The 12,820-nt window shown below is 46.7% G+C and overlaps 1 protein-coding gene across 5 annotated transcripts in view; it reads left to right on the top strand.

The window, feature by feature from the left end:
- Positions 1 to 12,820, top strand: part of CAMKK2 (calcium/calmodulin dependent protein kinase kinase 2) — a 48,452-nt gene that overhangs the window by 23,531 nt on the left and 12,101 nt on the right. For all 5 annotated transcript variants that reach the window (XM_041728507.1, XM_041728505.1, XM_041728509.1 and 2 more), the window contains exons 7-13: positions 1,943 to 1,979; positions 7,144 to 7,165; positions 7,310 to 7,398; positions 8,600 to 8,799; positions 9,390 to 9,443; positions 11,955 to 12,028; positions 12,121 to 12,208. In XM_041728507.1, coding sequence (XP_041584441.1) covers positions 1,943 to 1,979; positions 7,144 to 7,165; positions 7,310 to 7,398; positions 8,600 to 8,799; positions 9,390 to 9,443; positions 11,955 to 12,028; positions 12,121 to 12,208 — 564 coding nt within the window. The remainder of the gene's footprint in view (positions 1 to 1,942; positions 1,980 to 7,143; positions 7,166 to 7,309; positions 7,399 to 8,599; positions 8,800 to 9,389; positions 9,444 to 11,954; positions 12,029 to 12,120; positions 12,209 to 12,820) is intronic.

The following is a 12,820-nucleotide window of genomic DNA, read 5'->3' as shown; positions in this document are numbered from 1 at the left end:
AAGGTGGTACTAAACCACTGAGCCACCCGGGCTGCCCCAGATTTTTGTAAATTTTTGTTGTTGCTAATGTCTGGCTGGATTCTCGTATCTGCTCTTTCATTCAGCCTGTTATGACTCCTCATGCCATGTGGTTTCTCATTGCTCTATTAATAGAGAATGAGGGTAGAAAGGGCAGATATTATCTTAGTTTTCGTGTTAAAATCAGTTTTGACTTCGTGAACTCCCCGAAAGCATCTTGGGGATACCTAGAAGTCCCCAAACCTATTTGGAGTACCTCTGGTCTAGATGACAGGACTTTGTAAATGGGATGTGATAAAGTGCAGAATCGGACATGCATTGGCAGTGCTGCAGGAGCATGGAGCGCAAGGAAGGCTTCTTAGGGGAAAGGATATTTGAGATGGCCCTGGTTGTTCTCTGGATGGAGATCATAGGGAAAGGACAGGGAAGGGCATTGCAGAGGAAGGAACAGCATGTGCAAAGGGCTGGTGTCCTCTGTTTGGGGGTACATCCCTGCCTTTGGTGAGTGTGAGGGTTAGCAGCCATGCCATCCTGGGGCTTGCTAGGTGTGGGCTGTAGATAGGCCATGTCCTGGGTCTGATTACCCCCAACAGGGCAGGGCTCAGGGCTCTAGATGGGTTGCCTTGGGCCTCTGTGTAGGGTGCATCTCTTTCTCAGGACTCTTGTCCTGTGGATCTTGGTTGACTGGGAAAAGTGAGGGTGATGTGGGAAGAGGCAGGAGGACCTGTCTAGCCAAGGAGACTGCCTTTGTTTCTTCCCGAAGGAGAGAGACAGTGGCTGCCAGCTGTCTCCACCTGTCACTGAATTACACAGTTTCAATTTGCTGCTGTTGGAGTCAGCCGTCTTGGAGGAAGCTCAAGGACACTGGATTATCAAGTGGATCTGGGTCCTAGTGGGATCTCTCTTGTCTCCACTGCCCTGTGGCATCTGACCTGTCTACCTAACAAGACTGTTTGCCAGCCTGCCTGTTGGACAAATATCAGACGTTCGCCAGATGGACATAGACGTTCATCAAACATTCCCTGAGCACCTACTATGGGCCTTGTCCTTACAGGCTGACATGTGGAGGGGGAAAGATAGAAAGAAGTGACAAGATGAAAGCGGGATGGCCATGAAAGGAGAGCAGGAACATGCCGTGGCAGTTCCAGGCAGGGAGACTTCTTTTCTTGCAAGGGCAGGAGGTCAGGGGGGCACTTCATAGAGGAGTCGGAAGAGCCCAGACAGGATTTGAATTTTTGCCCTGAGGATCACGTTGTCTCCCTAGGAGACAGGTGGGGTTTTTATTGAAGCTGAGACATTTCCCAGGGGAGGAATTAAAACAAAATTGTTTTTAAGTAATTTTTCTTTTCTTTCTTTTTTTTTTTTTTTAAGATTTGTTTATTCCTGAGAGACAGAGACACACAGAGAGAGGCAGAGACACAGGCAGAGGGAGAAGCAGGCTCCATGCAGGGAGCCCGATGTGGGATTCGATCCCAGGACTCCGGATCATGCCCTGAGCCAAAGGCAGATGCTCAACTGCTGAGCCACCCAGGCGTCCCTTTTTAAAATAATTTCTGTTCTCAACATGAGGCCCAAACTCACGACCCTGAGGTCAGGAGTTGCTTGCTCTACTGACTGAACCAACCAGGTCCCCCCATTTTCCAGGGGAGGAATTTGCCCCTCCGTTTTGTAACCTCTTTTCTAGGTGTTTTGGACTCTTCAGGATTGGGCTAGAAAGTGCCTATTTTCCAGATGGCCATTTGGATCACACACCCTGAGTTTTTTCCTGTACCCTTTATCTTAACCAGAAAGCCAGTGGAAAGCGCAGCCCTCCTGTGGCAAATGCAGTCATGTGGATGCTGCTTCCTCCCTGCTCATATCATTTCTCTCTCTTCCTCTCCCCTGCTCCTCATCTCCGGCCTGTTCCATGTGGCTGTGCCAATAGGTCCTGGATGACCCCAATGAGGACCATCTGTACATGGGTAAGAGAGCCCTTGCCATCCGCCACCCTAGCTCAGGCAGCTGCACCTGCCAAAGCCCAGGGGTCCTCTTGAGCATCCCCTGTCCCTACCATCTCTCACCAAGGACAGACAGCTTCCCCTTTCCTGCCAGAGCTGGTCCCACAGTGAGCCACGTGTGAGGTTGCAGCCCTGGTTGGAAGCAGGAGGTGGAAGGGAGTGCTTGATGGGACTTTATCTGGAGGTCCTATTCATTCATTTGCAAATATTAATTTAGCGCCTGCTCATGCTGGGCACTAAGGATGCATTGGTGAGTGAGAAAGATGAGGCTCCTGCTCTTGTGAAGCTGATATTCTAATCATGGAAGTCAGATAGTCAACAGCTAAATAAACCAGGTAAGTTCAGATGGAGCCTCTGAAGGTTAAATAGGATGACCTGAGAGAGGGATTGAGGGGCCACTTCACGTGAGACACAGCCCTGTTACAAATGGGGAAGAGCATTCCGGGCAAAGGGAATTGCAAGTGCAAAGGCTGGTGAGAGCTTAACGTGATTGAGAAAAACATGACTGGGACAGAGTAAACCACGGAAAGAGGGGATGGGGATGAGGATGGAGAGCCTTAGGTCATGGTGGGGCATTTGGAGTCTTGGAAGGCACTGCACAAAGAAATGGAAGGACTCAGCGTGTCCATGGAGACTTGATTTTTAAAAACTGGTGAGGACATGGGTCAGTCCTCCATCAGCTCTGAGCATAGGTACCGATGAAGGAAGGAAGGGCAAGACTAATTCAAAACTGGATAGCAGACTGTGGGGCTCAGGAATGTGTGATTGATAGGTAATGTGCCCTTGCAGTATGGCTTGGGTGGACATTCAAACGAGCCTGTGCATTTCGAGTGGGTACAGACGACAGCCAGGAGGGGTATCAAGGAGGTGAGGGGGGTGGGCACTACAAGTCTTCTGGATGAGCATGGGGACCATCCTTTGTTGCACAAGAGAGTGATTGATTATCTGGGGTCTGGTTTGAATGGGTCTGGTTTGAAAACAGCTCAGAGCTCACTTTCTCCTCACGTCATTGCTGTGGTTCAGTTCCAAGGAAGGGTTGTAGCTAAGGACGTTTTATTTTTCATTATCTCCTTCTCTTCCCTGCCCCAGGTTTTTATTATGACAAATGTTAAGCCTACAGAAAAGATGAAAGAGTAGTACAATGAATACCTGTATACTTACCAACCAGATTCAACAGTTAATAATTTTTTGTCAGATTTACTTTATCAGTCTAGCCACCCACCCATCCATTTCTGTATTTTTTTTTGCTGAACTATCCAAAATTTAAAAAGTAGCAGACATCTTCATGCTTCAGCCCCTGAATACTTCAGTGTGTATCTCACGTAGGGACTTTCTCCTGTGTGGTCACAATACCGTTATTACATCTGAAAAAGTCAATGCCAGTTCCTTAAGAGCATCTAGGGTGCAGTCCATGTTCAAATTTTAGAACACTTATTTTTTTATTTTTTGTTTGTAAATTTTAGAACTTATAAAATCTTCCTATAGGAACAATTTAGAAGCTACACAGTAAATAACATAGGACGTGTTAACTTTAAAAAACTTTAACTTTAAAAAAGTTATGTGAGAAAGAAACATTATAAAAAATGTGAACAGCACAGACTTGCAATATTTCTCAAAATGTGGTATCATTGCCACTTTAAATATATGAGATGATTTTAGGGAGGTACATGGATAGACATTTAAAAAATTTTATTGTTTTATTTTTATTTTTTTTAAAAGATTTTGTTTGTGAGAGACACAGAGAGACAGAGGCAGAGACATAGGCAGAAGGAGAAGCAGGCTCCATGCAGGGAGCCTGATGTGGGACTTGATCTCGGGACTCCAGGATCATGCCCTGGGCTGAAGGCAGATGCTCAATCACTGAGCCACCCAGGTGGCCCTAAAAATTTTTTTTAGAATTAATTTATCATTGTACAGGAAAACCTAAAGCAGCACACTAAACTCATGATTTCATGGATGTCATTACCTAGGATAAGGCTAAAAATTTTAAAACTGAGTCAATTTAAAGAAAAATATGAAATAAATAATAGTTTATGTGGTATATAGATATAGCCAGCCCATAAACATAGTAGGCAAATGAGTGAAGTTTGAAGGAACTACAGCAGAAATCATAAAATGTAAAAGAATTTAGGCCCAGAATGGCATTCCCAGCATAACTTGCTTATTTGGGGCTCCTAACCTGACTCTGCATGGTTCTGGGCTATTTCTGAGGTGCCTGGTTGTTCTTTCAACAAACATTATAGTTTGTCAGGCCCTGTTCTAGGTTTATCTGGAAACAAAAAAGAAGACCCTGCCCTCAGGGCACTTTCTCCCTCCAATAAGGACAGACAGATACCCTCTGTACTTAAGTATTATGCTTAGCCTTCCAAAGTAACAACACCATGGAAAAAAACAAATCTGAGCAGGGTCAGGGGAACCAGACGGTTCCAATTTGGGGGATTGGGAAATAGAGCCACTCCTTGAGATGCCTCAGTGAGGTGACATTTGTTCAGGACAGTGGGGACCAGATGGCAGAGGACATGTCACACCATTGTAAGACTTTGCCTTTTAGAGCAAGAAGGGAGCCATTGAGAGGAGTTGGATGAGTATGAAAAGAACCTGCCCAAGCTTGAAAGAGGGGTTTCTTAAGCCATTTGAATCAGCAACTTCATGGACAGAGTTTTTCTTTTTTTGAGGCAGCGGTGTAGAAGGGAGCCAGCCTGACTTCTGATATGTGATTTGAGTGGTTTTGAAATCCCGACAGGGTTGTATTTTAGTTTCCAATCCCAGATGTGTGTCAAGGACAGACAGGGTAGTGTATGAGGCTGGGTAGTAGGTATCAGCTACAAATACAGGCCTGACTCTCAAAGAGCACAGAACACACAGTATTTCTAGAGGCTAAAAACTTCCCATCCACCTCTCAGCCCCAGGAGGGGGTTAAACTATTAGTGGCTGAAAAGAGACCTGTTTTCACAGGCTAGCTTCCTCCATACCAACAAAGTTACTGTGCTGGGGAGGAAGCACATAAATTCGTGAAGCAGCTCTTGAAAGTTAAGACTTCCAGAATGAAGGTAGGATAGGCCAGAGCTGAAGGGGCTAGCTTGCCTGTCTAAGGAAACCTTCCCTTTAGTGTCATTACTTTTTGCTTCTAACCACAGCCTGAAGCCAAGGCAGATCTGCCCTTACTTGGGCTTACCCAACACTGGTTGATGAACTTGAAGACAGGGAGGGGCCCGAGACAGTTAAGTTCCTTTTCTGGTCAGAACCTTTAAGCCTTCTTATCTGAAGAGCCAACTCTTGTCCCTCAGCCACCTTAGCCCTTGGAGATCTCTGAAACAACCTTTTAGTTTCTTCTGTAAGAAATTCCAATGTGGGTAGATAATTCTAGAATAGACAGCTCCAGAGTTACTCTTCACTTGATTTTGAAATTCATTGTGTGCATTTTTCACTTCCTAGATAGCTTCATGTTCCTATTATGTTTATCCAAACAGGATAAAATCAAAATAAGTATGCAACATGACCCCATAATTCTACTCTTAGGTATAGACTCCCCCAAACTAAAAACAGATACATCAATGGGAATATTCATAGCAGCACTATTCACAATAGCCAAAATGTGGAAACGACCCAAATGTTCATGAGCTAATGATTGGATATACAACATGTGGCATATCCACACAATGGAATAGTATGCAGCCATAAAAAGGAATGAAGTACTGATTCCTGCTACAACACGAATGAGCCTTTAAAATATGGTGCTAATAAGTGAAACAGCCAGTCACAAAAGGTCACATAGTGTATGATTCTGTATATATGAAATGTCCAGAATGGCCAAATCCATAGAAACAGAAATCAGATTAGTGTTGCCAAGGCCTGGAGGGAGGGGCCTGACTGAATGGGCATGGGGTTTCTTTCAGAGGGAGCGCAAATTTTCTGGAACTAGGTAGAGGCAAAAGTCATACAACATTGTGAATACTGAATGCCACTGAATTGTAAATTTTGAAATAGTTAATTTTATATTATGAAAATTTCACTTCAATTTTTAAAAATGCAAAAAGCAAAACAAAAAACCCCCAGCAACAACAACAAAACTTTGTGCATTCCCTGAACACAGCTTATCTAACACTTGGTGGCTTGGAGCAGGGATTCCCCATGTATACAGGTCCAGGAAGAAGCTGGCATGGTGGGAGGCATTTGCATGTCGTGCGTGAACGTGAGTCAAGAAAGGCCCTGTTTAGGAGCAGTGGGCTGAGTTGGCCTTTGAGGTGGTGAGGAAATCACCACCCCCACCTCTTGCTCTAAGTCTTGTTTTGGATTGAGAGTCACAGGTAAAGAGTCTGAGGGCCAGCTGACCACAGAGCGTTGAGGAGTTTGAAGAATCTACACGCATTCTTGGTCTGTGAGCTGGCATAGCTGGCAGTGTGGAGGATGCGGGAGGGATCGTTGAAACTGTTCTTATTTCTTGAATCTAAAGACTCCTAGGCCTACTTCTTTGCACCTAAGTAGACCGATGTTGGGTTGTGTCTCCTTAGACCTGTTCTTTTTTTTTTTTTTTTTTAAGATTTTATTTATTTATTCTTGAGAGGCACAGAGACAGAGAGGCAGAGACACAGGCAGAGGGAGAAGCAGGCTCCATGCAGGGAGCCCAATGTGGGATTCGATCCCAGGACTCCGGGATCATGCCCTGAGCCAAAAGCAGACGCTCAACCACTGGGCCACCTGGGCTGCCCTCCTTAGAACTGTTCTTTGCCATAAGGTAGCTGAGGATCTGGGTGTGACTGACTAAGAGGACATAGTTTAGTATCAGTCAGATACCTGGAATCTGGAGAGAAGAAAGGAACCCATGAGCCATCCCTGCCTGTCTCCTGTCTCCCTGCTTTGTTTTCCCTGGCCAGGGGTTCCTGGGCAGTTTCGAGGACTAGAAGTACAGCCAGACCGGGGTCCCAGGGAGATCAGAAACCTCTGACCCCTCGCCTCCTGAGCAGGGCCTTGAGTGGAGGGTTTGGCACAGTGGATTGTTCCTTTCCCCAGCCCCAGTGCTAGTTTCCGTGCTTTTTGGGGTTTCTGTGGGCCATTGGGAAGGAGGAGGAGGAGGGAGATGGTTTGCCAATTTCCCAATATAATAGCTCCCCTCTTCTCTTCTCTGCAGTGTTTGAGCTGGTCAACCAAGGGTGAGTGTCCCCACCCCTGGCGGCTGTGATGCCTGAAGCTTCTCGAGCTGCAGAGCTTCTCAAGGTGGTGCTTGGTTCTGCTGGTGAGAGAGGGTGAAGGCCAGTGTGTCTGCTTTGCTTTTCATGCATGTGTCGACCTTTCAGGCCGGTGATGGAAGTGCCCACCCTCAAACCACTCTCTGAAGACCAGGCCCGTTTCTACTTCCAGGACCTGATAAAAGGCATAGAGTACCGTAAGTGGGGGGGAGGGGGAGTGCTGCAGAAGGACTCTCCCCCAGGGGTGGTTAGCATCCCACCTAGTGCATGGCCAAGTGGGAAAGTGGAATTTACCTCCTGGAGTGCAGGCAAGTGGGCGGGAAACAGAATTGTCTGAGATGCAGTCTTGGGTAGCTGCAGAAAGCCATGTTCCTGATGAGCAGAAACCCTTTCTGCCACAAAAATTAAGAGCAATATTGATAGTGACTTTTCCTCAGCACTCTGTGTATGCACTGGCACTGTTACGGGCTATATTTGCATTGTCTCTTATTCCCAGCAACCTTGGGATGGAGATCTTATTAACCTCTTGGAACCTTAGATTTCTCATCTGTAAAATGGAAATAAAGTGTCTCTCACCAGAGTCTAAATCAGCCAGTACATATCAGTAGTTCTCATTGACAGGTGTCCTTTCTGTTTCTGATCATTAAACATTTTGTCTCTTCCCTTGCCTATCACAAAGGATTGTTGTGAGATTGAAATGGGGGAAATGGGAAGCACTTAACTGGGGCTCAGGCCCCAGTCTGGGCACTCAACAAACAGGACTGCTCCCCCTATTACTGGTATCATCACCATCATCATCATCACCACCACCACTGGCAAAGAAATTCAGTTGGGTCTTCCAGGCCATAGGGCTGTCCTCTCCCATGGGTTGACATCCAGGCAGGAACAAGTTAAGTTCCCAGTCTTACTCTGTAGTCCATGCTTCCCATTTGACCTGCTCTAGTCATTGTTGCTATGATGAACGGGTTGACTGTTGGCATTAGTAAATGAAAATAGGTTTGACTGTCACAAGTCTTGAGGCTTCTAGCTGGAAGCCAGCTGGGCTCAATAAAAACTCTCCAGGGACCATCATCACTCATGACTTAGACTAGGTCGGATGGTTACTAACTATAATTGGCAGTCAGTGTTTCACTCATTTTTGAAGATGGGGTAACTTGGCAGTCAGTGTTTCACTCATTTTTGAAGATAGGGTAACTTCCTTAAAGACATTCTTTCCCCCCTATCTTTCAAAGCTGGGGAGGTCTCCAGCAGGCTGGGGAGAGTGAAGCTGGAAGGGCCCCGGGGTGTGAGAGAGCAGAGAGGTCCATAGCTCTATGAGCTATGCAGAGCTCCTCATGTGGCTTTCCTGCCTTCTCCCCCATCTGGTGTCTAACCCCCCCACCCCCCCCCCCCCCCCAGTCCACTACCAGAAGATCATCCACCGGGACATCAAACCTTCCAACCTGCTGGTGGGAGAAGATGGACACATCAAGATTGCCGACTTTGGTGTGAGCAACGAGTTCAAGGGCAGCGATGCTCTTCTTTCTAACACCGTGGGCACACCTGCCTTCATGGCACCCGAGTCGCTCTCAGAGACACGGAAGATTTTTTCTGGGAAGGTAGGTGTGTGTGGACCTCCCTGGGATGTGGTGTTCAGCCTGTGTCAGCACCCTTCTGGTTTAAGTGGCAGAAATCCAGCTCAAACTGGCTTAAACAATGCATCTACTGGACCTTGTAGATGAAGAACGCCTCCTGGCTTGGCTAGAGACAGGGATTCAACAGGACTCCATCTCTCAGCTGTTTTCTTGAACTGATTTCCTACCCAGGGGGATGGGTTGCCAGCAGCTCCAGGGTACTTCCTCTCAGCTTATCCGTCTCTGTAGAAAAGAGCATTCCTCTTTTTGAAGAGCCCTTGTCACAATCTCGGGTATTGGCTCTGATTGGTCCAGCCTGGGTCATGTGCCTGTCCTTAAGCCAATCACTATGGCTAGTGGAAATGAAGCTCTTATTTATTGGCCAGACCTGGGTTTTGTGCTCACCTAGAGGCCAGGGGCTGGATCAGTCTTTACCTGACTCGGTGGAGCCAGAGGCTAGAAGGAGTGTTTCCTCAGAGGAAAGCTGGAGGATTTAGTTTTTGGCCCTTGCAGAAGCAGTGGACACCCCCTCGCTACCCCTTGTTCCCTTACATGAAGCACTCTTTTTCTTACAGGCTTTGGATGTTTGGGCCATGGGTGTGACGCTGTACTGCTTTGTGTTTGGCCAGGTAAGGGGATGGGGGTGTCCTGTCTGCTGAGTGTTGTTGGGTAGCCCCCTTGGATTAATAATTACCCTTGTGGGGAGACAGTACTTACTCATTGAGTTTATAATTTTATTTCCACAGTTAGACCTGAATGTCTAAGGAAAGCTGCCTTTGCAAGTGTACATTAACTGTATATAATAGTTCTATCTGTGAAAAACGATCTGTTGGGTCACCTGGGTGGCTCAGTGGTTGAGCATCTGCCTTTGGCTCAGATCATGATCCCAGGATCCTGGGATCCAGTCCCACAGCGGCTCCTTGTAGGAAGCCTGCTTCTCTCTCTTCCTGTGTCTTTGCCTCTCTCTCTCTGTGTCTCTCATGAATAAATAAATAAAATCTTAAAAAGAAGAAGAAAAATGATCTGTTAACACAGAAGGATTGGCAGAGGCTCTAGGTATTGTAAATAGTTGATGAGTTTGGGGCAAGGACGACAAATGTGCTACCGATCTCCCTATTCCTACATCAGAGACAGACATCACAAATCAATAGCTGCTGGCACCCTTTCTTCCTGAGCCCAGGGCCACTTGCTTTGATGTGCTTCTCAGCAGAGTGTTCCCAGAAGCTGTTGTTGGAGGGACAGACTGAAAATCCATTTGGCATTATTGATTTAAGGAGTGCTGTCTCCTCTCTTTGTTGTTGTTCTTTTGTTGTTGTTTTTTCATTATCAATTTTTAGGAACTTTAGTATTTTAACTCTAAAGTTCGGATTAGTTATGTGAGTACTAAAAGCATGGATTTTTCATTTTCATGAACTTGTGCTTCTCTTGAGGAAAGCTTAAGGAACAGGTCTCATCGTTTATAATGTCCTCCCCACCAATATTTGAGGAGAAAATTTTGAGTCACACAGCAAATTTGAAATAACTGTCTGAGAAACACCCACGTAGCCACCACCTGTTTTCTGCCACAAACATTTCACTCTTATTTGCTCTATCACAAGTGGATCCATCTTCAACCTGTCTTATTTTTTTTACACATTCCAGAGTAAGTTGCTGACATCTCTATACTTCCTTCCAGATGCTTTGGAACATAGTCATTAGCTAGAGCTCACTATTTGTGATTCTTTTTTTTTTTTTCCTTTTGGGCTAAAATTTATATATTATGAAATGTACACATCTTCAGTGTACTGGTTAATGAGTTCAGTCAAGTGGCTTCACCTATGAAATCCAAACTCTTATCTCAAGTTACTGCTCTTTTTTTTTTTTAAGAGATTTTATTTATTTATTTATTTATTCATGAGAGAGACAGAGAGAGAGGCAGAGACATAGGCAGAGGGAGAAGCAGGCTCCCTGCAGGGAGCCCAGTGAGGAACTTGACCCCAGGACCCCGGGATCACCACCTGAGCTGAAGGCAGATGCTCAACCACTGAGTCACCCAGATGTCCTCAAGTTACTGCTCCTAATGAAAGAATTTTCCTTGGATAGGAGAGGATGAGGTCCTGTTCTGTGACTTTTTCCAACCTTCTGAACACCCCACATAATGGTTCCTTTTTCCAGCACAGTACCTGAGCTCCTCCTGGGTCAGTTCCTCCACCAACTGAGAGCACTGATTTGTCACCAGGGAGGGGAGGTGGTACGTGAATGGGCTTCAGAGTCAGCTCAGTCTAGGCTAAATCCCAGCGTTACACTTCCCTGGACATGTCACCTCTCTGAGCTTCTGTTTTTCTCTTCTGGAAAAATGAGAAGAATATTTATAATTTCTTAAGGCTCTGAGAGGATCACCTGAAATAATTCAAGCATTTGTAAATTCAACCAGGTATTTATCAAACCCCAGCTTTGCACCAGGGATGTTTCTGAGCACTAGAAAAGCGGCCGTAGCAAGACAGGCAGAAATCCCTGCCCTTTTAGAGCTGATGATCCTGTGCGGGGGTTAAACAGTAAACGAATACAAATGGAATATGTCAGGGATAGGAGCTCTGATGAGAAATCTCATGGTGGTTGGGGGGCGGGTGCCCTGCTTTAGACAGAAGCTCAGGAGGGCCTCCCTGAGAACGTGAGCTTTGATCAGATACCTGCATGATGGGAGAAAATGAGCCATGCAGATGCGGGTGGGAAGAACATTCCAGGTAGAGGGAATAGCCAATGAAGAAGTACTTATCCTGAGAAACCTCTGTCTGGGGCCTGGTCCAGGTTAAGCCCCCACAAATCACTGCTCTTGCTGCTACATCTTATGTATTGTTCTTGCTATTATTATTGTTCACCCAGCAGGTGGTGAGGAGGAGTCTATGCTTTTGTATAAGTAGGTAAATTAAAGCACAGCTACAGAAGATAGCCTCAGTGTGGTTGGGAAGGGCTCCTTCTGGAAGGACGTTCCTGGTTCTTTTAGACTTGTGGGTATGGGAACTGCTTCCTTGCTTGATTGGGCTACTGGCCATTTATTACCCTGCTCTAACCCACATAGAGTGACGCCAACACAGGGCAGCCGTGGCAGGACTGCTGTGCCTGCCATCAACAGCCACTCTGTCCCTGACCTCTCTTCGCAGTGCCCGTTCATGGACGAGCGGATTATGTGTTTACATAGTAAGATCAAGAGTCAGGCCCTGGAATTTCCAGATCAGTGAGTATTGCCTGTCTGGACTGAGTCCCCTTCCTCTCTAAGCTCTTGGTGTGTGTTTCCCACCCTTGATGTGTCTCCCTCACCCTGCCCAGGCCCGACATAGCTGAGGACTTGAAAGATCTGATCACCCGCATGTTGGACAAGAACCCAGAATCAAGGATTGTGGTGCCAGAAATCAAGGTACCGGGGGGCCCTTGCTCTGCCATGGGATGTGCACCATGGGCCAGGCCTGTGTCCTCTGCTTGGAATTGTTTGGCTCAGCCCTGCCTCGGCCAGGCCCCATGTCCCTCTGTTCACAGCACTGCGCCCTCCTTGGCACCGTTACCCTCCCCTGTCTTGAGCCTCCGGGCTGCTGGAGGGAATGGGGAGTGGGGAGGAGGATTTGGACTCGTGTTAACTGTGATCATGGAAGTGGAATCTGTTGCCAGTGGAGCAGCTAGTGCTCGCTCTGATTGGCTTGGGCTGATGGCATCCACCCTCCCTGGGCTAGACCAGGCTGGGGTCTCTGTGTGCTCCATACCCCGGCTGCCAAAGTCCCAGATCCTTACCCTGCCCCTGCCCGTCCCTTTGAGAAATCTCAGTGAGGGTGGCAGAAAATTAGTGAACAATTTGACACCCTCTCTCCAGCCTGCTGAATTCCATCCTTTTGCTGAAATCACTGTTAGGAGAAATCCCTGTATACCCCCTAAACCCAGACCAATGCCACATGCACACATCTGACTCTTATGGAAATCTAGAGGTTTGCTTCAGAAGTTTTTAGGCATCTAGCGAACTAGGATTTGAGGAGAGGGA

This window comes from Vulpes lagopus, chromosome 14 (assembly GCF_018345385.1).
Source record: "Vulpes lagopus strain Blue_001 chromosome 14, ASM1834538v1, whole genome shotgun sequence".
NCBI classification, from domain to species: domain Eukaryota; kingdom Metazoa; phylum Chordata; class Mammalia; order Carnivora; family Canidae; genus Vulpes; species Vulpes lagopus.
This window is presented reverse-complemented; position numbering and strand designations above follow the sequence as displayed.